Source organism: Sander vitreus, chromosome 19 (assembly GCF_031162955.1).
Source record: "Sander vitreus isolate 19-12246 chromosome 19, sanVit1, whole genome shotgun sequence".
In the NCBI taxonomy this organism is placed as follows: Eukaryota; Metazoa; Chordata; class Actinopteri; order Perciformes; family Percidae; genus Sander; species Sander vitreus.
The window spans coordinates 16,216,096-16,239,989 of record NC_135873.1 but is presented as its reverse complement, the minus strand read 5'-3'; the positions used below and the strand labels follow the sequence as shown (position 1 = coordinate 16,239,989).

Genomic DNA, 23,894 nt, shown 5'->3' with positions numbered 1-23,894 from the left:
CTATGAAAAATGAATCGCCTAAATGAAAAAAATAAACTACTGTTTGTGTAGTGTTCAATGTTGTTATCTGTCTTGTTAGTCTTTATTCCATATTGTACTTATAGTGCACAAATCTGTTTCAGTGGTGTTCATGAAAGTATTTCAGTAGTGTTTATTGGTGGTTACACCACCTTTCCTTCCTGTTCAATTGAAATGTCTTCCTGTTCAACTGAATTGCCTTCCTGTTTAACTGAAATGTCTTCCTGTTCAACTGAAACGCTTTCCTGTTCAACTGAAACGCCTTCCTGTTCAACTGAAATCCTCTCACACGCAATACTGAAATGCCCTCATAAACACTACTGAAACAGATTTGTGCACTATACTGAAACATTCTCATATACACTATTGAAAGTGAATTCCCATTTCAGTTGTGTATATGAGAGTGATTCAGTACTGCGTGTGAGAGCGTTTCAGTAGCATTTATGAGAGCGTTTCACTTGAATGTGTGACAGTGTTTCAGTAGTGTGTGCGAGTGAATAATCTTCCAGTTGTTTATGTGAGAGTGTTTCAGTAGTGTATGTAAGAGCATTTCACATATGTTTGTGAGAGGGAAATCTGAATAATGTCCCTGACGGCCCCTCATAGCCGACGACATTCATTATTATAATAAGGTTACGCACTAAAGCTTTAATTGATGGCACATCAAAAGCTGAAAGTTGACATAATCAGTATTTAAACAAACCATGAGTCAAACAGTCACGTCTCAAGTAGCCTTTGAATGTACTGCAGGCCATCAGTAAAGCCTAGTGACGCCCCATGACGTCTGCCGGAATAAGAAAACCTGCTGGGTGAGAGTTTGGAGACAAAGAGCTGCAGTGTGTTTATGGTGTTTCTCCTGCTGAAAGTCAGCCCACGAGATGAGCTGGACACCCTGGCAGCTCATATGACCAGAGAAGTGTTGCTTTAGAACAGAATGGGGTATTCATTAAGGCTTTAAACACATGGACCGAATGTGTGTGCGTGTAAACCTCTAACCACAAACATCTTGCATTGACAGACCGTTTGAGATTCATAAAGGCTTGAGCATGGCAATGTATTCTTGACTTTGGGGCCACATATGTGTGGTTACTATTCTAAATGCAAGGTCCATTTACTTACAGAGTTTTTGACCACATCTCACATACAGACATATAGAAAGGGTGGCAATTTATCATATACGCTATAAAAATGTAATACATTTGTGCTTCTGTGCCCATTATTTATTGCCAATAAAGCAGTAAGAACATGATAAATAGGGGTGTAAGAAAATATTGATGAACTTGAGTATCACGATATTACGTTTGTGATACTGTTTTGATTCTGAAAACACTACCATTCTTTTTTCAACCCTCTGAGACCCACAGGACAGCCAGTGGTCTAGGATGACATGACCATCATTAAGAGGCTGTAGCGAGATTCATTTAAAAGCTAGAGTGATTGTATTGGGATCATATAAAACTAGATAACATAAGACCATGAAGATGGTCCAGTACCGAAACGTTGCCTGTTATTAAAACCTTATATTTTTTGACAGTGTGCGGGAGTTTTTCTTTGCAACTCTTGACCTACTTGTCCTCCTCCTACGTACCTGTCTCACGTTGTAGATGTGCAAAGTATTTTTCTGTACCAACCAAGGGGCTGAAATATCAAGCCAACGTGGAAGTGCCGAAAACTGCAATTCACCGAGTGGCCACTTGAGGCTGGCTTCAAAAGGGAGTCAATCCTCATAGACCCCAATGTTAAAACTTTACAGCAGAATTAAAGTTCACAAGTTTACAGTCTGGTACAAAAATTGGTTTTCGTGTCTATAGCTAAGTTCACCCTTCATGACATCTGGTTTTTATAACTCACCCGGTAAAATGATATATTTATGATGAAGTAATTGAGGGTGAGTGACAGGTGGGATGCGTCACAGCTCCATCCAGGCTCCACCTCTTTGCCCATTTTTGGATTAGCCGACGTCAGGCACTGCCAAAATGGCGACAACTGGAGCCACAGGGAGCCGCCCACTTTGAGCTTCATTTTGGCTCTTCAGAAACCTATGGGTGACCTCACGCAGACTACGTTAATATTTCTACTAACCGTGTCATGATTGTCAAGAAGATGCTTAATAATGCTCCAAACTTAGGCTAAATTTTGGCGAGGGCAAATATTGCATGGCTGTTTTCACAGGGACCCCCTGTCCTCTAATCTTAAGCTATCTGGATAAAAAGGAATTCAATGGGTACCTACGAGTCGCCAGATTCTTGCCAATATACAGTGCTAATAATAGGACAAAACAAACATCATGTGAAAACAAGATCACATGCACCACAAACGACAGTAAACTCCTCACCCCGCCACACTTTTTCTTTCCACCTGAATCTCCTGACTCCAGAGCTACATCCTCCTCCACTCTGGATACCTAATCCCCATAAGCTTTTATAATGCCCCGGACATAGAGAGAGAGGGAGAGCGCCAGCACCAGAGGGGAAGTGGGGAGAGGAGAGTCTGAGCTTAATGACCTCGAAAGCCGATTACAGGCCAGCCGTGTTCCACAAACAGCCCTGCTGCGAGGCCTCGCACTCGTGCCGCACAGTCAAATAAACTGCAGTCCCATAGACAAGGGAGGTCATGAATCCAGATACAGAGTCTTGTTCAGGGTGGCAGTAGTAACCAGGGTTTCCCCCAGAAAAGTTGTTAGGCCCATTGGCAAGTGTCTTTTTTCATCGAGGGCCCGGCTGGGGCCGGTCCCAGACTGAAGGCAGCATTAATGTAGAGCCCAATAGTTTCTGTGATAACAGAATCCAGGATGGAATGGCGAAATTGAGAATTTAAAAAGCTATAAGACAGACTCCATAGGGCCCTACATTAAGTCAGTGCTAAAAGCTAACTGGAGATTTGAAAATATGACTACGTCTAAGTTTCCAACCGAGCCGCCCCATTCCTAAATAATTCCCAGTGGCTTAGTCTTGTTGAGGGGCATTTAGGGTTGGCCCACTGCCCACTGGGCCTGGGGAAACCATGGTGACTGACGATGGTAATGACTCTAATGACCCTCTGTACTTCTTGGACATGAATGATGAATGATATTTTATTCACCTGTCATGCCACTAAGTGGCCCATCCCACACAGAATGACATGGCACCAATATAAAAGTCATTTCATCCACAGCTTCCTATCCAATGTCCACACACAACACACTCTACGTTTGCACATAATAAAGAGTAAGAGGGCATGGAAATAAACTCAATATGGCGAAAGTAGAATAACAAAAATAATTATTACAGAGCTAATTACAGATTTCAAAAGGGTGAGTTCATTTGCTGCCACTAGAGGGCAGTAGAGGTGTTGTGTAGTTACACAACCGTCCCGGCTAGAGAAAGTGTGTCACCGGGCCAGGTCTCCCTGGGGGGCTAATAGAGTATTGACTTGACCTAAAGACAGGAAGTATCACAGATACAGGGGGGATAAAAGGCAGACCAGTGGTGGAGGAAGTATTCAGAAGCTTTACTATGGTATTATACTACGTATTATATGTTATATAGCCTATCAGTGGATTATTATCACTCCTAAATTCATGTAAAAGCTGGATTTTACTGTTGGAGTTGGTTTAGGCAGACTGCAACTATGAGATTATTTTCCTTTATGGATGAATCAGCAGATTTTGTTGTTGTTGATTAATGGATTGATTATACATTGGTAAAAAATGAAGCAATTGGGACATGCCGTCACAAATACCCTAAATGCCTAATGCCTAAAGTGACACCTTCACAATGCCCGTTTTGCCCAACCAATAGTACAAACTTCAAAAAAGCGACAGATCCTCATACTCTCTCCCATTTCCTGCCTTCTGCTGCCATATCCAAATAAAGGCCAAAAAAAAATCATCTTTTAAAAACTACTCATGATTTTGAAGCTGGAACCGTGAAATGTTCCAATTCATATTTTGTCAATCGATCGTTTCATACGTCTTGAATGCCCAATTCCTTCTTTGCAGAGGAACTAGAGCTGTCAGATGAATGTAATGGAGTAAAACGTGCGTTATTTCTCTCTGAAATGTAGCGGACTAGAAGTAGAAAGCGGCGTGAAAAGAAAAGACTCAAGTGAAGTACAAGTAGCTCAACATTTGCACAGTATGAGTAAATGTTCTAAGTTAGAGTCCACCACTTCCTCAGACAAGTCAGATGTTAATGCAACGCAGGGCCAAATACCAACTGTTGTGTAGTTCCCCAATGTCTCGAGTTAGCCGTGGTCTTTAGAAAGATCTTGTTATTGTTTTTGTGTTCGTTTCTAACACTTGCGTGTGACCGCTGAGATGTGTGCAACAAGCTGTTTGTGTGCGGCTCATACCGTCGTATCAGATTCAGAGCCACCGCTCTGAACCCTCGCTCGACATTGCTGCATGTTTCTGGCAGGGCAAGGTGATCTCCGATGATAAAGTTACAGGGGAGCTGTGGGCTGAAATTCCTGTAGAGTCAGTGTACAGTCAGAAGTATTCAGATCCTTTACTGACAAAATAATGTAAAAAAAAAATAAATAAAAATAAATACTCTGTTACAAGTAAAAGTCCTGCGTTGAAAATGTTACTTAAGTAAAAGTAAGTACCATCAGGAAAATGTACAAGTATAAAAAGTAAAAGTACTCAATGCAGAGAAATCCTCTCATTGTAGAAAGTGTAAATCATCCGAACAGTTGTTTAATGGTCTAATCATCTCAGCTGGACTTGTAGGCTGTTATATTGTTGGCTAGTTTACTTTAAAATAAAACATCAGATTTTATAAACTACATGTGTTTTGTGTGCAAAACTTTTCATTTGTAAAGTAACTAAAGCCGTCAGATGAATGTAGTGGAGTAAAAAGTACAATATTTCTCTCTGGAATGTAACGGAGTAGAAGGAGAAAGTGGCATGAAAAGAAAAGACTCAAGTACAAGTACCTTCAATTTGTACTTATACATACAGTACTTGAGTAAATGTAGCCTACTCAGTCACATTCTGCCATCTGCTCAGTTTTGTCTTTTTGTTTTAAGCTTGAGATGGCAGTGTTGTATCAACCATAAACACATGTTGTGTAATCCTGCAGGTGAAGTCAAAAACCTGTGGGACGTCTTGCTTTTCGCCTCTAAGAACATACGGCACGCTGTGTACGTATGCAGGTTAACATGACCTAGTTAGACAGGAACTAACACGAGAGGCCGTTTGACCGCCGGCTACAGCGCTTTCAAAACTATTTTCTATCTCGTCTCCCACAGGACAGGTTATTCTTCTTCCACTATACTAATACATCTTTTCTTTACTGTAGTGCAGAAACAAATCACAGTACAGTTACCTACATGTTCATATCTTTTCAGCTGTTTCAGTTATCTGTTGCACATGTATAGATAGATTATTAATCCCGCAATGGGAAATTACAATGTTTTCACTCTGTTGGTATTACACAGAGGCCTGAATTACACACACATGCTCAGTACCTATAACTAATGGAGAGATGTAAGAGTGAGGGGGCTGCCCATGGAAAGGCACCCAGGAGGTGAACCAGCACCTCTCCAGCTACCAGTCCATCATACTTTGGTCTGTATGGGGACTTGAACCAGCAAACCTCCAGTTCTCAACCCAACTTCCTACTGACTGAGCTACTGCCACCCAGATAGATGGATAGATAGATAGATGCATAAATAGATAGATAGATAGATACTTTATTGATCTAAAAGTTATATTGTAACCCTTTTCTGTCTGCTGCTATAGATTTTCCTCTTTTTTTAAAATCATGTTTTCGTGTCGTAAATGTTTTTTGTGTGTTTCATGTGTATCTATTATTTTGTCACAAAAACCTATTAGAAGGTCTCCAAAATGTGTGTTGCTGCCTGTCGACCATGCAATTTTTTTAGTTTTTCTGGTTCAACATTTAAAATGAAAACGTCCTTCCACTTTTTGGTCGTCTTTTTGGTCGTCTTTTTGGTCGTCTTTTTCGACACTTTTCTGGCTTTCCCCCAATGTTTTTGTCACTTTTTCCGACATTATTGGCACTTTTTTCAACGTTCTTTTATCAATTATTTCCGTCAAATGCTATAAAATTGAATAAAACACCCACATTCAATGAAAGTAGTGAACTGATCATTTATTTTTACTTTTTTTTGTATGGAACCAGCCACGTTGTTTGGTTGAAAGAAACCCAAATTTCTGATGAAGAAACTTTTTGAAAATGGGTCAAATTGGACCCGAGGACAACAGGAGGGTTAAGGAAATAAAACCAGCCTTATTTTAAGATGGATTACCATAGATGTTTATGATTTGCATTTCTGTTATATCTATCTTATAGTTTTCTTACCATTCCAAAGGCAGTAGTGGTCGATGTGATCAATTCCTTTATGACCTAAAAGTATCTTCCTATTGCTTCTGATTTCATTAGTCACACAAGACATGTACACAAGCCACGCACAGGTACGTAAATCCTTTTATTGAGCTGTCACAGAAAAGCAGTAACTACATGGTTTGTATGTCGTTGTTGCTGCCATTCACCCTGCTCACTTCTTGCTTTGGCGGCCGTGGCAGGAACAGGTGACAGCAGCTACCAGCACCACGAATTCCTCAAAGTCCACCTCAGCGTCTCCGTTGAAATCCAGACCTTTTATCATCTTGTCTACATCGTCTTTGTTCTTTGCTGCCTGCACACACACACACACCCACAAAACAACATTTATATAGTTAGATACTGTAAAAATGCTTCATTATAAGGGTCAGTTTCTTTTTTCCAGACATATTAAGTAGACTTTCAAGCTCAAAGATGGGTCTTTGGGCACATAAATGGTAATAAGTTAAACGTGAGGCATGCGACGGGGAATTTTTGGACTGCTCAAAAAATGCTAAATGCCTCTCAACAAAACACCCAAAAATTGGGCAGCTGCAAAATGTCATGATTTGAAAAGTTGTGGCTGGAAGCTATTCACAAACCTGCAGCCACAAACATTTCTCGGCCAAGAAGCTAATTAAGCTATTAATTAATTAAGCTATTAAATCAGCAAAATTGGCATTATGATGTGTTGAATTAACTTTCCTACTTGGGGCCTGACACCATAAGTAAATACACATTTCCGGTATTGGCTGCTTCTTTTGTAACTACGCTCTGAGCTTGTGCTTTGCGTGTAGTGGATACATATAAAAAATGATCCTCTTTAAATCAGTGCTGTCCCTACCCTGCTCACGCTCAGCACAGATATTCCTCCCCCCACAGGCGTACATACGGTACCTTAATTAGTTGAGGCAGCTCCTTCTCCAGCAAAGTCTTCACCTCTGCTTTGCTCAGGGAGACGGCCTTGCCATCGGCAGCAGCATATTGGTCAAAGACCTTCATCAGTATGGCCATGGCTGTCTCTAGCTGGGTCATGGTGGCTGCTTGAGAGGTGGTTGATACAGTAAGGGAAAAAAAAGACCAACACCGATTGACAGAGCAGTGAATGTGTTGTGATGGCAAAGGGAGAAAGGCCACCTTTATACCTTTTTGAAAAATGGGTTGGGGAAGTATCTCAAAACAGGTTGTACTGGCTTAAGTGGGTGAGCCACCACAAACTGTCAACATAGGTTTAAATGCACAACGCCCAGTGTACATATTACCTCACATGCCTTTTTTGGGCGTAATTTAATAGTATGTTGATTCAAGGTGAAGTCTTTCCATTAACTGAACCACAGTAGATTATGGGGATTTGTTTTTTTTTTTATTTGAAACAAAGTAACCGCAAGGTATTAACCCTGTGCTGGTTGACACTTTGCTAATATGGAAACCCATTTAAACCCATTGTCTCTGCATGCCCTAGGTTTTTATTAGATTAGATTAGATTCAACTTTATAGTCATTGTGCAAGTACAAGTACAAAGACAGCGAAATGCAGTTTGCGTCCAACCAGAAGTGCAAAAAAAGCAGAAAAGTGTAAAGTGATATATAAAGTATAGACAGGTGGTGCATAGGCAGGACAAGAAAAATGTTGCAGTGTTATAAGAGCAGAATAAATAAGGTTTTTGAAGATCCAATTTATGTGCATGATAGCAAAATAAATGTTCAGTATTCCCACTGATGTTGGGAATTTGTATGTGCAAAGGGTGAATGTTTGTAAGTGAAATAAATAGTGTGAACGCATGGGAAAGAGTCACATTGTGTGGTGGGTAACACCTTTTTCATCAGTGGGTATACGATAAAGCTTGTTTGCAGTAAGAGGTGCAGTTTGGTTTGTTCCCATGAGTGAAGGAGTGCCTTTCTGTTGCTTTTAATACTCTTTGTCAGTTTGAAACTAGTTTTGGGTAAGGCTTTTTGTTCTTTAGAAAGTAGGCCTATATTTAGTTTAGTTTAGTTGCATTCTTTCAAAACTGGTTACTAGCATGATGTTTGTTAAAAGGTATTTTTATGATCCCACAGATGCCTACTATCTGCCTGGAATGATAAAATATTTGCATGGGCAAAAAACTAAAGTTTAAATCCTATTTAAACAGACTGCCCCAGTTACTGCCTACCATACAAGCTAGCACAGAGGAGAAGAAGTGCAAAGTGATGCAAGTCTGTGGAATGTTTGATATAAACATTGCCCCAGGCAAACACTTTTATTATTCCGGATAGTCAGAAGACATCTGACGGGAGAACTATGTTTACAGAGTAAGGAGTGCTCAGTTACAAAAAGGGCTAATTTTCTATATACTTAGGATATCCTACAAGGCTGATAGTTATTCCTTTATCCAGATCCCCATTAGCTGCTAACAATGTAGCAACTACTCTTCCTGGGGGTCCACATACAACAATCATAACATATAGGCTACATGAAAATACCAAAGATACAATTTTACATACACAGTTGCTAGCTAACTAGCTTTGCGCAGCTACAGCTTCAGCTACAGCTTCAGCTACAGCTTCAGCTACAGTTTCCAGCCGTTTCCAGCAGCCTTCAGGCGGAACAGGAAGTCACAGAAACACTCACATCCTGTAAGGTCTGATTCCAATTTAATTAAATGTTATCAGACCCATAAATCAGCTTGTACACAGTCTCCAGTTGGTTTTATTATGACAGAGTAGCTGTTAAAATGCTCTACATGCGATCTGTTGCTGATGTAAAACAGGCTGTAGATGATCGGTAATCTGAACAGATTTAGTCTCTCTGACTTCTAAACAAAACTATCAGCCACACAACACGTGTTCTGTGCAGAATAAGCCTTTAAATCAGACAAATCCCTCCAATTAAAAAACAATAAAAAAGTTTATATAAAATGTCATCATGTTGAGTCGAATCTGAACCAATCAGCTGTTAGATCAGCTGGAGCCAGGCGTTTCCCAGCATGCCCTGGGTCGGCCTGGGTCTTGCAGTCGGTGAAAAGCAACTGCGCTGCCTGCCTCTCAAACCTGCGGCCGCCTTGATCTCGCGAGGTTACCATTGCCCACGTGTGCATGACGTCAGAGCGAGTCGGGATCAAGTCGGACCCAAATCTAACCAGCATGCATTGGGCGGCGATCGACGGTGATCCATTCTGAGCTGACCTGGCTCATCCCCAACGAGCCTATTAGCTCAGACTTGCGGAGTATATATGGTGTGGTGAGAGGTTAGATCACGTTCTCACCACAAACGAACCACTCCAGAGTTAGATTGAAAGCGTACCGAGACCGCCTCATCAAGGAGGTCTCGGTATGTTGTTTGGTCCGCTTTATATATATTTAATATTTAATACTACTGATAATATTGATAATACTGTGCAATTCCATTACTGTGCAATATCTATATACTGTGAAATATCATTACTCTCATTGTCCACTATATTACTCATTGAATATGAATACCACTATTGGGCAATATTCAAATAATGTGCAATAACCCACACTGCATATCACACTGTATATAAAACCATATATATATATATATATATATATATATATATATATATATATATATATATATATATATATATATATACAATGACAATGTGTGCACTTTTTTCACACAAGTTTGTTCATGTGTCTGGTATTAGCAACTCCTGCTAACTTTGAATGTAATTCTGCTCTCAATAATACTAACAGTGTTTTACCAATACACACACAGACACACACACACACACACACACACACACACACACACACGCACAAAATACAGCAGTAAAACACTGCCTCAGCTAAATGTATTTACAGTAAGAGTCGGTGGCTCAGTAGTCTCGCATTGGAGCCTATCTGGAACCTAAAGCTCTGTATCAGTTTGTGTGATGAGAATGCACACAACGAGGCCTGGGAGAAAGACTTCCACTGTCACAGGGGCTGTTTCCACTTCCTGCCAATGACCTATTATGCAGCGACCACAGTTTCCACCCAGCAAACTTTATGTGATCTAAAGAGATACCGGCATCTTTTCTACAGAACCAATACCGCTCACACAGACCACTGACTAGCTCGTAGTATGCTCAAGCCAAACGCAAAAGCAATGATACGTCAAGTAAACCTGTCTAAATGCACACACACACACACACACACACACACACACACACACACACACACACACACACACACACACACACACACACACACACACTTGGTCATCATTGAAATGAACGCTTACGACAGAGACAGATAAGACTTTATAGAGTTTGTAGAAAAATATAAAATATTTACACTCATCTGGAATCATTTACATAAGTCAGGTAAAGGCAAATGGATACATTACTGTGTATATATTCAGGCTGAAAAGTGAAGACAGAAAATACTGGAAGATGAGGAAAATGCCCCTCAGCAGATAGATCCTCATCCGCTTTCTTTGATCTGGACATGTTCAAAGTAATCGACGGATTCATACACTGGTACCTGACACTGAGAGAGACAGAGAGATAAAAAAAACAAAACAAAAAAAAACAGTTAGACACACTGTACTATATCAGTGTTGTGTAGCAGTATATCAGCATGTGTCAAAGGACCCTTGCAAATATGTAAAACAAAACAACTGAGTAGGCGTGAGGCAATAGGCACAATTACTCAGACACAGGATGTCAGTTATATTTCCTAATAATGTCTCAATGATGGAAGTTTCTGCTTTTATGTGACGCTGTCAAGGTTTAAAACGTAGGCATCGTATTTCGAAAGTGAGAGAATAGGAAAACAGAAACTTCTTCAACGCTGCAAGGTGATATGACAACAAAATTCAGGTGCACTCAGGTTCAACTTTTTTATTTTTTTATTTGAAATGCCAGTTTATCAAGTAGATTGCTGTGTTGCCTCTCTGCATTATATTGCTTCTCCATATATGTCAATGGGGTGGAAAAAGTATTACAAAAAAAACACCTTATAACAAAATGAAGTCTAACACAACGCTGCAAAACACAACCTCGAAAAATACTAGAAGTCTCAGCAAGGCTGTTTTATTGTATATAGGGCACTGCATTACAACATTCCACAGCCACAGCCTATGTGACTCATGGGGATCTAAGGGTGTGCAGACACGAAGTATGTGTTGTTAGGATCGGCAGCTTTAGCCCTTATCTTTGTTCTTCCCTGTTTGTTGTCTTTTTTCTGTGTTGTCTCGCCTGTGTGTGCCGTTGAGAGAGGCTGGGCGTGGTCATTCTGTTTTCTACCTGCCTGCTCGATCAACCACCTGCAAGTCTCAGGCACTGATTCCTACCTCCTCCCGCTGCAGTATTAGCCCCTCAGGGGTAGCTACACGGCCGTCTAGCATTTTTGCCTCCTGCTGGTTAGTCATTTGCTCGTTGCGTTTTGCCATACTTGACTGACATTTCTGTTGTTTTTGTTCCCTTTGGAACTGCCACCCTCACCAGCTCACCTGTCATGCCCAGCCTCGTCTTTGTTAACCACTGTCCTACTACGTGGACTGAAAATGTAGTCAAACCTGTCAATTTTGGTGGAACAGTGGATATGTAATTTAATATAGCTTTCTTTGTCTATAAAATCATATTGATGTGCCTTTTTTTTAATTAAAAACCTCAACGGTGCTACAGAAAAAGTCACTAAACACATACCAACACATTTTTAATAATGTTTTTTTTTTGTTATAGCTTTGGTACATTGAATGTTTAATTAACATAAATTATATTGTTTTAAACCTCGGAGGACAAAAGACGCACTGGCGAGTCCAAGCGCTGTTTGACAACACTCCTACTCAAAAAGCAATATTACAAAATTTCATTTTAGACATTTATTTCCTATTTTTATTTTACATTACGCTACTTTTGGGAACCCGAGACCTTTTGTAAACTCATTTCAAGCACCAGAACAATGGAGTGTAGGTATGTTTTCACAAGAGATTTGAGAAATATTTCCGCTTTAGGGCCAAATTATCTCTTTTGATATATATATATTTTGAACATTTTGATATGAAACACACATGGGGATCAGGTTATATGCAAATACCCTTAAAAGGAGAATAAAAATGCCCTTAGACCACAGAAGGTTAAACGTGTGGTATTGAAAAAGTATCAAGGTATCGATAGTTTTGGCAACGTTACTCTACACACATCATCAAAGGACAAATCTGGCGCAAAATGACCCTAAGGGTTAATAACACGTGTACCGAGTCGACCGTTCTCTGGGATATGTTTTCATGCTAATCCAATGTGACCAGTTTTAGCGCAAACCGCTAATTAGCTTATATATATGTATATGTAGTTGTCGGGGCACTGGTAAAGTAACAAGAAATCGCTACTTCTGTACCATTAACAAGGCTCAAAATAGCACCACACTTCAACGGTAGCATAATGAGGGTCCCTACATGTTAACCGAAGCACCCCTAGGTTCATTTTGTGCTGGATTTGTCCTTTAAGTGTTTGGCGTAGAACTTGATGCCATTAGACTCACCCACTGAGAAGAACCACTGGAGGAGCCCGTGCTGTGTTTGTCCATTTCTACCTCCTCCGAGTCAATGTGGGGAACCTCGTAGATCACCCTGGCTGCTCGTGAACCTGTGGGCCACACACACACACACACACATACACACACTCACGATTAATAGGCTTGTTGTACAAAATTAAATTGCTGTTGTCTTTACCACTGTTCACTTCTGCTACAAGTTGCTCTAGTACTTCTGTTACTACAACCACAATACTACTACTACTACTACGACTACTACTACTTACATGCCATACTACCTTCCATTTTCTATTCCAACTTATCTGTGGTCACAGTAATGGGGGGGCTTAAAGCCTATGGATGTATCCCATTGTGTTTGGACTGTGGCAGGAAACCATTCCTACCATTTCTCCTGAAACCCTATATTCTCACCCTCAGTAACGAGAGTTTTTAAAAAATCTGCACCTTTGCAGCTATTTTCAAAAGTTGTTGTAGTGTCTCAGTTTGCATGTGGACTTGAGGCCAAAATGTGAAAACAAATGAGAAAAATAGCTTCTTTTTTAAGATATCTGTAAACGTGTAGACAGTGCCTAAAACACTCTGTTGCTTATGATTTCATCTTGTATCAATTGTGTCGTCTAGAACTAAATCCATCATATGAATTACATTACATAACATAAATGCTGTTCATTTTAAAATGTCATTTTTCAACGCTGTGCACATCACCCACTAAATTATTTAAACAGAGGCAGAAGACTCCGTGTCAAATTGAGCAAAAAGAAGATACCACTGGAGGTAGGTAAATATATACAAATATGCTAAATTTGGGACAATGCATCAATTGAGTTTCTGACGCTTGAATAATATGGTTAATAATACGTCTTCCTTTGTACCTTGTATCCTACGCCGAGTGCAGTAACACGCGAGAGTGATGAGGAGCAGTGGAGCCACCACAGCCAGGGTAATGAGCACGGGGAGCGGTAGACCATTGGTGGGACCTGGGTGTCCATGTTGTGGACAACATGAAATACAAATATTACGATGGCAATTAACAGGATTTCTTTTTTTAACAGAAAATGTGATTTGTGTGCAGTGCATGTTAGAAAGGATTTCGAAAGAGATGCGTTTTCTGAACAGACCAGATCCCATTCTGAATACACAACGTTGTTAGTCCCAGCCATCGGCAAACCAAGCTATTAGTTAAACCCTTAATACAATACTGTCCAGCTAGTCACCTACCTTCTGCTGTGCTGTTCTTTGTGGAGGTGTTATATCTAACTGTGATGACCGTGCCATTTCCAAAAACCACATTTAAAGATGGTATCTCCATAACCACCTTGCAGATGTATCTCCCAGAATCCTCTCTTGTGACATTCGTAAAGATCAAGTGTGAGCAGTTAGATGTTTCCTTTTGCAGAGATCCTTGAGAGGGATTCGTCCGTTTGAAAATTTCAGTCTGAATTGTCTCATTTTCATGATTCTTCAGCCAATTTACTCGCACTTGTCCAAGCTGGTGTGTCCAGCAGCAGGTGATGTTGACTGCCCCCCCCACCGTGACAGAGACATCAGGAGTCTGGGTAACAACAAGTGTGTCTGATGAAACACCTACAGTATGAAGAGACAGAGGGATACATCATTTGGTAGTTCATCACACAACCTTACATCATTTCAGAAGCTAAAGCAGAAAGGAAATGGAGTATTACATTTTTTGGCGCTTTTCATCTAAATCAGAGGATATGTGCTACATAGACATCATTCAAAATAGATCAGAGTGATGGAACTCAAGTCAACAACCAAATAAAGAGGTGATGCCACACTGACAGTAAAGAAAGAGTGGTCCCTTTTTGTAACTGATTTCTATTTCTCATTTCACATTTATCAGTGTGAACGATTTAAACCGTAACATATATTATTCCAAAAGACAAAGACATTCCAAATGCTAATGTTAGCATACACCAGGGTTTTTCCTACTATTATAAGGCTTAGGCGCAGCACCTAAGCCGTTTTGGGCATCACCTTAGCCATACCAATGAAAAATCAAAACCAACCACATCACTTATTTAACATCAAGATCTGGTGATTGTAGTCGGTCCTGTATACGTAGCATTTACTCTGAGCACCCATACGGTATCGAGAGGAACAAGATAATACAGCCGAGAATTCTATCTGCATTTATGTTACTTGTTTTGATCATAGACATGATCAATACATACAGTAATAGGAAAAACCAAAAGTCATAGTTTTGATATTTTGAGCTGGCATTTCAACCATTGCATGTGTCCGTGAAACGGATGCGATGTTAAAGGTTAAGTTAATCGTGTTTTTACTCACTCCAAGACGAGAGGGCACAGAGAGAGGCGAGTAGCAGACTGCTGAGTAGGAGCTTCATCTTCACACACAGCTTCTCCACTGATAACAGACACTCATCTCTTCACAGCTTCTCTAAGTCATTCATACGTGCACACGCACGAACACACACACACACACACACACACACACACACACACACACACACAGCTTTTGTTCCTTCCTGCTTCAGATAAAAGGCAGCTTCTGTATGCTTTGTTTTTCCGACAGTGGGCCCAACTGAAGCCACATGTGCATAACGCTAACCACAGTCTGCATCACCAACAGTCACCTGAGCTAAACACTTCACATCACCTGCTAAATTCAATCCTAAAACCAAAACACAGCTAAACAGCCAAACACTACGAACAATCCTCACTGAGACAACACACACTGTCACTCAGACTAGACACACACTAGAGTAAAAACACTAGCATCAAACACCCACAATTTGAGTGACTTCACACAAATCCATATTTCCATGGAAAAGCTTTCACCTGAATTTGTTTTGTATTTCATAGCATAACCAGTTTTTTGATGTAAACAAGAGGGAATGGAAATGAGCAGTTTGCTTCAATAGATGTATATCTACACAATACTAAAGGCACGTTGTGTAATAGTAACAAAGAATAGTGGGGCTAATCCTGCCTCCCTCCAGCATCAGGCCACACGTCTTGATCATCACATTGGATGTCCTCTCTTGCCATGCCTGCATCATCTCTACATAAATACAAATGACTGTGGTGTTTCCATTGCTTCCACCTCCATTACTTTCTGCAAGTGCCCAGTTTTACTGTCGTAAAGCTAGTTTATAGATGTGTATGTAACCTCAAACATCTTACCTGGACATATTGATGTCTTTGCTCTTTTATCGGTTCACTGTATAACTGTTGCTAACCGTTTGGACAGCAGTGTGTTAGCATTTGAACAAAGTGCTGTAGGTCCACAGTGTTGTGCAGGTTGTGGTTAACGCCATGGTATACTGTGAGTGTGTAGAGTTTTGAAAAACAAACTACTTTGGTCCACATGACCTGCTGCTGTGCAGACTGCTGTGGTTAGAGTTTTGCACATGTGGCTCCAGTTGTGACCACTGTTGTTTGGCGATCGGAAACAAAAACTGTTATGTAAATCAAAATGTGATATAAAACAACTAACATGATAAAACCAAAGTCAAGTAAAGAAATAGGAAGATAGGAGAGGAGTAAAATCAACAGCTCATTAAAGGTGCACCGTGAGTTCCTGCATGGTTTCAGCACAATTTCATTTTTGTCTCAAATGGTAGGCATCTCTCCTTGATCCGCTAGCTGCCTGCCCCCTGAACACACTGTGAAAAAGCCTGGTTCGTAAACATCAAACAAACACTAAAGGCACAGGCTGTGCACCAAAATACAACAAACCATGTTATAGCCAATCACCGACAAGATGGTTGGGGGTTAGTTCGCATTAGAGTGCGGATCGGGCCGCATTTTTCTGTCCGAGCCAGGCCCGCGTCCGACAGAGCGATAACCGAACCCGCCCCGAGCCGACAGGCATTAAGATATTTATGTCCGAGCCCGACCCAAGCCCGACACAGTTAAACGTTTTTAACCTCAGCCTCAGACTGAACTGAAGGACAGACAAAAAAGGTAAGTCTTTAAATTTGGATAACATTTTTTTTAATTGTGGAACATGACTTAATGCGAAACGGGAGGCTGTTCCAGAGCCATTGAAATTAGAATGATGGTGAGGGTGTCTTGGCCTAGACCTGTGTTCTATCTATCAGGTTTCAGAAATGGTAGCCTGACTCCATTTTCTATCCCTGAACATAGTCCTAAGTTTACCTGATATGTTTAACTTTCTTTATAGTTAGTGCATTACCATTTGGGTTTGTAGGACATGGAGGTGATCCTGGTGGAAATTGATGCCGTTTACCTGTTTTTCCTTATAGTAAATCTGTGTCCAGGGGTCAGCTCCATGGAAGGGTCCAGGGAGGTTAGAAATGGCAGAGTGTATTCTATAGAACTAGCACTAGGAGTCCCCAGAGTCTCAACTTTGTATCAGATCCTTCACAGAAGGGCTCTAGCTTACGTCTTACAAGTGGTGGAATGTAACTAAGTACATTTACCCAAGTACTGTACTTAAGTACAAATGTGCTACTTGTACTTTACTTGAGTCTTTTCTTTTCACGCCACTTTCTACTTCTACTCCGCTACATTTCAGAGAGAAATATTGTACTTTTTACTCCACTACATTCATCTGACAGCTTTAGTTACTAGTTACTGACACATTAAGATTTTTGCACACAAAACACACGTAGTTTATAAAATCTGATGTTTTATTATAAATGAAACAGCCTACAAGTCCAGCTGGAATGACTAAGACCATTAAACACACAACTGTTTGGATCCTTTACACTTTCTACAATGGGAGGATTTTTCTGCATTGAGTAGGCCTACTTTAAGTACATTTTTCCTGATGATACTTACATACTTTTACTTAAACTACATTTTCAATGCAGGACTTTTACTTGTAACAGAGTATATTTTACAGTGTGGTATTAGTATTAGTACGATCTGAATACTTGTCCCATGCATTACTGAAGTGCAGCATTGATACAGTAAATCCTGTTTGTTTTTAAATTAGGATGAAAATGATAGTTGTCCTGTAATTGTTTTCACGTTGTTTCAATGACATGAGTTTAAGAACACAGTGGTAATTAAAGGGCTTCTTTTAGGTTTTAAAATAACTTCAACTTTGTGTCAATCAATGGAGCAAAAGTTCTATTACTGGGAAAATATATCGCACATTCACTCTGTGAACTCTACTTCAAAAAAGGTTTATATTTAAAAAGGAAGTTTCCTCTTTTTAGGTGTCAGAAGTGAAAATGAGTCAATCTCAACATGTGTTGTGTTCTGCTTACAAAATCATGAAGACAGTTGGAGATGAAAAAATGATGTAGGCTCTACAGGATGATTTCTTTCCTTGGCAATCATGTTTTTCCCAAATGATGTACAGATCTTTAGGCATTCTATTATCAAATAGCTTGGAAAGAAAAAAGTGCGTATAGTTGCTGTATAAATGGAACGTCTGGCTCCCCCTGCAGTGCAGATGTATACAATAGTTTATACATCCATCTAAATGTTTTATCCTAAACATCAGCCACTCATACAGGGTGACACGCTGTCGGTGTCCTAGTCGAGACAATGCAAATCCTCCTGTCTTATCACTCACTTCACTCTGCTTCAATATTTATCTCATCCATCTCCTCTTCTTCTCGGTTTTCTCCTGTGACTTTATCTCCAGCAGCAGCTGAAACATGAATGCACCAACAATAAGTCATAGTGTACAGTAATGTGACATATATGATCTAGACACTTGGAATAGGGCTGCAGCTAATGATTATTTTCATTGTTGATTTATCTGTCGATTATTTTCTCTATTAACCGATTAGTTGTCAGAAAATGGCCAAAAATGTGGATCAGTGTTTCCCAAAAGCCCAAGATGACGTCCTCAAATGTCTTGTTTAGTCCACAACTCAAAGATGTTCAGTTTACCGTCACAGAGGAGAGAAGAGACTAGAACATATTCACATTTAACAAGCTGGAATCAGAGAATTCACATGACTCATATCGGTTAATCGATTATCCAAACATTTGGCGGTTAATTCAATAGTTGACAACTAATCGATTAATCGGTTCATCTTTGCAGCTCTATAACGAAGTGACAGTGATGTTGTACCTGGTGTGTGAGCCTTAGTCACTAAAATGTAGAAGAAGAGGAAGCATATGACGAGGAAAATGATGGGCAGGCACCTGTAGATATAAATGAACACTTCCTCCCTCTGAGAACCTGAAATATAACCACAGAGGCAACATGCTCAGACTATGCCTACACTACATATGTTTTGAGGGCAGCCGTCACCTACCTTCTGCTGTGCTGTTCTTTGTGGAGGTGTTATATCTAACTGTGATGACCGTGCCATCTCCAAAAACCACATTTAAAGATGGTATCTCCATAACCACCTTGCAGATGTATCTCCCAGAATCCTCTCTTGTGACATTCGTAAAGATCAAGTGTGAGCAGTTAGATGTTTCCTTTTGCAGAGATCCTTGAGAGAGATTCGTCCGTAAGAAAATTTCAGTCTGAATTGTCTCATTTTCATGATTCTTCAGCCAATTTACTCGCACTTGTCCAAGCTGGTGTGTCCAGCAGCAGGTGATGTTGACTGCCCCCCCCACCGTGACAGAGACATCAGGAGTCTGGGTAACAACAAGTGTGTCTGATGAAACACCTACAGTATGAAGAGACAGAGGGATACATCATTTGGTAGTTCATCACACAACCTTACATCATTTCAGAAGCTAAAGCAGAAAGGAAATGTAGCGAGTAGTGAGTTTTGGGGCCCTTTTCAAAGAATGAGAGGATATGCACTACATAGACATCATTCAAAATACTAGATCATAGCAATTTAACCAGATTTTTGCGCTAGTCAACATCCAAGTAAAGTGGTAATGCCACACCAACAATAAAGGCAAGGCGAGGCGGGGCAGCTTTATTTGTAAAGCACACATTTTCAGCAACAAGATATAAAAAAAGATAGAATACCAAAATCAAAGTCACAGTGCAGTATAAGACATGAGCAATTAGGCAGCATCAAAAATAAAGAAAGAGTGGTCAGTTTTTGTTTTTTTTGCCAATTTCCATTTCTTTTTACACATTCATCAGTGTGTTTTCTACAAACAGAAAGGATAATTAACTTACTACAAAGAAAGTAAAATACATTTGGTAACCTGGTGTTCATTTGCTTGATCAGTTGAAGCGCTTTAACACTGGGCCAGAATCAACATCATATAATATAATTATAATAATAATAAGAATGTGGGTGCCATTTAATCGGGTGACTCTTTCTCTGTGTGCCAATCTGACTAGCACATTCTGCTTTATGATGAATGAGCTAATGTTTTCACTGGAATAGTACTTTGTACTTTCAGTGACATCAAAATTGATTGATTGATTGATTGATTGATTGATTGATCATCATAAGAAATGTGTTGCCATAGTTTTGACCATTACTTATTGTCCTTGTGTGTAGAGTTACATTAAATATTATATTAGTCATATACGTGTTGCCCCACACCTCCACATACACAGTTGCTTCAATATAGTGACTTTATCATATATTTTATCATTCTGAACGACCATTAGCATGTTTTGCTCAAATGTAATGATTCACTAAGTAAGCATTCCATACTGCCGTCTTGTATAAAGTACTTGAAAGCAATACTCATATACTAAATACTAAAAGTAGCTTACCAGAAAATGACTTTGGTAGAAGTTAAAGTCACCTTTTAGAACACTACTTGAGTAGAAGTCTTAAAGTATCTGATATTTACTGAAAAGTCGTTTTATGATATTAGATGTACTTAATTATTAGAAGGAAACGTAAAATAAAAATAAAATACTTTGATTATGAGCTTTATTGTGGCTTCTTAGCGAAGCATAATATTCAGGGTTTCCACGTCCTTCTTAAACATTAAATTCAAAGTCTGACATCGACAAAGAGAGAGACAGAAACATTTTTTTGTACTCCAACGTACGGAAACATTCCCTGAAAGTTTCCCGAACTGGGTGAAAAGTACATTACAACTTTGTTACATTACAACACTAGGAAACTGCAATATAAAAGCTAATTGTGAGCTGGTTGCAGACCCGGTGTATTATTACTTACTGCGAGATGAGCGGGCCCGGAGAGAGGCGAGGAACAGACTGCTCAGTAGAAGCTTCATCCTTATACTGAGACACACCGCTTTAGAGCACATGTCCTTTTATGTATAATGCTGTACAGACATATGTCAAGAAAAAAAAAAAACATCTTTTTAATAAAAGAAATATAAAATAAAAAGGCAGTTAACGGGTTGTATTGTTGCTCAAATTTTAGGACTGTTTAGTTTTGAACGGACACCTTTAGCATCAGCTGTGACTCCAAATTCAGCCCTCATTTGAACTCTGGCCCAGTCCCTTATGTTTTTTACTCAGCTATGAATATATATAAATATAACAAATGCATGTAGTTCATCAAACTATATAAGAAGGGCGAGGGGGGCGGGGAGGGTTCCATCAGTACAGAATACATTGACAGACATGGACTCTATGACGACGCCAGAGATTGCTGACGTTCACTCCATGCAGATTCATTTACACTATAATATAACTATAATTACACTATACATGTTGCAATTAGGGATAGACAGATTATCGGCCCTATCTGACTATCTGTTACTGGGTGTTATATTGAAAGTTTCTCATTTATGAAATGATTGCTTAAAGCATTTAAACAAAGTTTTGTGTTGGAGTTTGTAACATTCCAAAATCTTAATTTTGACTTAAAGATTTTCATTTTCACTGTATATGCATATCGGTTCCAAATATCGGTTATCGGTTTCATTAACTACTAACTGAATGACCAGTATCGGTCGATCCCTGGTTGCAATACATATATAAAAAAATATATAATCATTTCTGTGTCATTGATCATATTACCTCATCTGTCTATCTGAGTTTTGTCTCAAAGGGAATAATCCTCCACTCACTGACAGGATACGTTTGCTCGCTCACACCTTCCTCACTCAGGGCCAGGGACCCCTTAGCTGAAAGAGAGACCGAGTAGGGACCCCCATATCGCATATATTGTATGCCCTTCCACAGGGGGCAGTTAAGTGGTACAGGGCACTGCAATGGGGAAATTAAACCAGCAATCTCTGGACAGAGACAACAGTTTGCATGGCACAGTCAGCCCTGCTTTATGTGGCATTTTGCTATAAGGTCTACTGATCAGAAATGGGCAAGTGCACTTCTTTGGACTGTCACCAAGATGAGAGAAAAACAGGAAGACCCTCAACCACAAAATGCTAAATGCACATTCGGAAATGACACAGCCCTTCTGCAGCCCAGAGGTCTTCTGGTTTGTAACATGCAGTTAACAGATGAACAAACCATTCTAGCAATGCTAACTCACAGACACAGTTCTACTTTGGGTCTTTCAGCTGTTGTAGAGTCAGAGTAAGTCAGAGTTTGGTGTACTGACTCCAGTCAGCATCCAATTAGCTTGCACAGACTCTTATTTAGTGTGATTGCTGTGTCGCAGCAATGACTTAGCCTACTTATTATTATTATTATTAAGATAAGATAAGATAGACTTTATTGATCCCACACTGGGGATATTCCCTTGTTACAGCAGTTTAAAAAACATCACACACATTAAATATACACAGGAAAAATATACAAAAAGTATTATAAGAAAAAAATATATAAGAGTAAAAATATGATATGTACACTATAAACACCCTTATTATATACAGTACAGATATGTAAAAAATATATACAGATATATGGATGGGATAAGGTGCGGATGAATAGAAATGGCATCATCATATTACATGATTTGTTTGCTTCCCCGAAACAATCTGTATATAACTTTTTTCATTTCATTTATTTTTATTTCAAACAAAAATAAAATATATATATACGCTACCGGTCAAAAGTTTGGGGTCACTTAGAAATTTCCATTCCACTCCATTATAGACAGAATACCAGCTGAGATCAGTTGCATTGTTTTTTTTTTAACCAGGGCAGCAGTTTTCAGATTCCATTATGTGCTTACATAATTGCAAAAGGGTTCTCAACTGTTGTAGAAAGAAGTGGCTGATCTTTAATGCAGTATCTACATTGCCCATTATCAGCAACCATTCATCCACTGTTCCAAAGGCCCATTCTGTTTACTAATCTGATCTCATTTTAAAAGGCTAACTGAGAAAACATTGGAGAATCCTTTTGCAATTATGTAAGCACATAATGTAATCTGAAAACTGCTGCCCTGGGAGTGTAACAGGCCTCAATGTAGCCCCTGTCCAACTCTATCCCCTTGGGATGCCGTCACCTGTTGCTCCACCGATGTAGCGTCCTGCTCGCTCATCTCCCCACCGTTCAGCGTTGTCGGCGCCCAGGCATATGATCAGTGTTTGATCTCTAAACCGGTGACTATGATGTCATTTATTCTGGTATATTGTTCCAGATCAGCCACCCGATTTTCCAGCTGCATAATCTGCTTTTCCTTCTTGATGTTTTGTACCTTAAAGTGCTCATATTATACTCATTTTCAGGTTCATAATTGTATTTAGAGGTTGTACCAGAATAGGTTTATGTGGTTTAATTTTCAAAAAACATCATATTTCTGTTGTACTGCACATTGCTGCAGCTCCTCTTTTCACCCTGTGTGTTGAGCTCTCTGTTTTAGCTACAGAGTGAGACATCTCACTGCTGTTCCATCTTTGTTGGGAGTCACACATGCACAGTACCTAGGTAAGGACTACTAGCCAGTCAGAAGCAGAGTATGAGGGCGTGCCCTGACAGTACCTAGGTTGGGACTACTAGCCAGTCAGAAGCAGAGTATGAGGGCGTGCCCTGACAGTACCTAGGTAAGGACTACTAGCCAGTCAGAAGCAGAGTATGAGGGCGTGCCCTGACAGTAGCTAGGTAAGGACTACTAGCCAGTCAGAAGCAGAGTATGAGGGCGTGCCCTGACAGTACCTAGGTAAGGACTACTAGCCAGTCAGAAGCAGAGTATGAGGGCGTGCCCTGACAGTAGCTAGGTAAGGACTACTAGCCAGTCAGAAGCAGAGTATGAGGGCGTGCCATGCTAGCAGCTAGGCGAGCATTATAACGTGTGTTCCAAAGTGACCACATTTGTCTCTGAAGTAAAGGC

General features: G+C 39.9%; 3 protein-coding genes across 4 annotated transcripts; all 3 read right to left on the bottom strand.

The window, feature by feature from the left end:
• Window positions 1-6,440: 6,440 nt before the first annotated feature.
• On the bottom strand, window positions 6,441-7,473 carry LOC144534300 (protein S100-P-like). The gene is made up of 2 exons (XM_078276150.1): window positions 7,245-7,473; window positions 6,441-6,663 (listed from the first exon to the last, which is right to left on the bottom strand). Exons 1-2 carry the CDS (start codon window positions 7,380-7,382, stop codon window positions 6,523-6,525), a joined length of 279 nt encoding a protein of 92 aa, XP_078132276.1. The 5' UTR covers window positions 7,383-7,473; the 3' UTR covers window positions 6,441-6,522.
• A 3,107-nt stretch (window positions 7,474-10,580) lies between these two features.
• Window positions 10,581-15,267, bottom strand: LOC144534460 (uncharacterized). The gene is made up of 5 exons (XM_078276392.1): window positions 15,140-15,267; window positions 14,048-14,413; window positions 13,702-13,806; window positions 12,818-12,921; window positions 10,581-10,822 (listed from the first exon to the last, which is right to left on the bottom strand). The coding sequence occupies exons 1-5, from the start codon at window positions 15,195-15,197 to the stop codon at window positions 10,757-10,759; spliced, it is 699 nt and encodes a 232-aa protein (XP_078132518.1). The 5' UTR covers window positions 15,198-15,267; the 3' UTR covers window positions 10,581-10,756.
• Window positions 15,268-17,489: 2,222 nt separating this feature from the next.
• LOC144534264 (uncharacterized) lies at window positions 17,490-21,770 on the bottom strand. 2 transcript variants are annotated; one of them, XM_078276097.1, is made up of 5 exons: window positions 21,674-21,770; window positions 20,862-20,970; window positions 19,059-19,424; window positions 18,872-18,982; window positions 17,490-18,442 (listed from the first exon to the last, which is right to left on the bottom strand). In XM_078276097.1, the coding sequence occupies exons 2-5, from the start codon at window positions 20,950-20,952 to the stop codon at window positions 18,366-18,368; spliced, it is 645 nt and encodes a 214-aa protein (XP_078132223.1). In that variant the 5' UTR covers window positions 20,953-20,970; window positions 21,674-21,770; the 3' UTR covers window positions 17,490-18,365. The 2 variants fall into 2 exon arrangements, with proteins under 2 accessions (XP_078132223.1, XP_078132224.1); XM_078276098.1 differs by lacking the exon at window positions 18,872-18,982.
• Between the last annotated feature and the right edge of the window lie 2,124 nt (window positions 21,771-23,894).

Coding starts and splice junctions, on each gene's coding strand:
- LOC144534264 (XM_078276097.1), bottom strand. CDS start 20,952: ATGTGCTCTAAAGCGGTGTGTCTCAGTATAAGGATGAAGCTTCTACTG. Junction 18,983..19,058: donor AAAGAACAGCACAGCAGAAG/GTAGGTGACGGC, acceptor GTTATATTTCAG/GTTCTCAGAGGGAGGAAGTG. Junction 18,443..18,871: donor GACTAAGGCTCACACACCAG/GTACAACATCAC, acceptor TTCATGTTTCAG/CTGCTGCTGGAGATAAAGTC.
- LOC144534460 (XM_078276392.1), bottom strand. CDS start 15,197: ATGAAGCTCCTACTCAGCAGTCTGCTACTCGCCTCTCTCTGTGCCCTC. Junction 14,414..15,139: donor CTGTGCCCTCTCGTCTTGGA/GTGAGTAAAAAC, acceptor TTCATACTGTAG/GTGTTTCATCAGACACACTT. Junction 12,922..13,701: donor CACTCGGCGTAGGATACAAG/GTACAAAGGAAG, acceptor TGTGGCCCACAG/GTTCACGAGCAGCCAGGGTG.
- LOC144534300 (XM_078276150.1), bottom strand. CDS start 7,382: ATGACCCAGCTAGAGACAGCCATGGCCATACTGATGAAGGTCTTTGAC. Junction 6,664..7,244: donor AGCTGCCTCAACTAATTAAG/GTACCGTATGTA, acceptor GTGTGTGTGCAG/GCAGCAAAGAACAAAGACGA.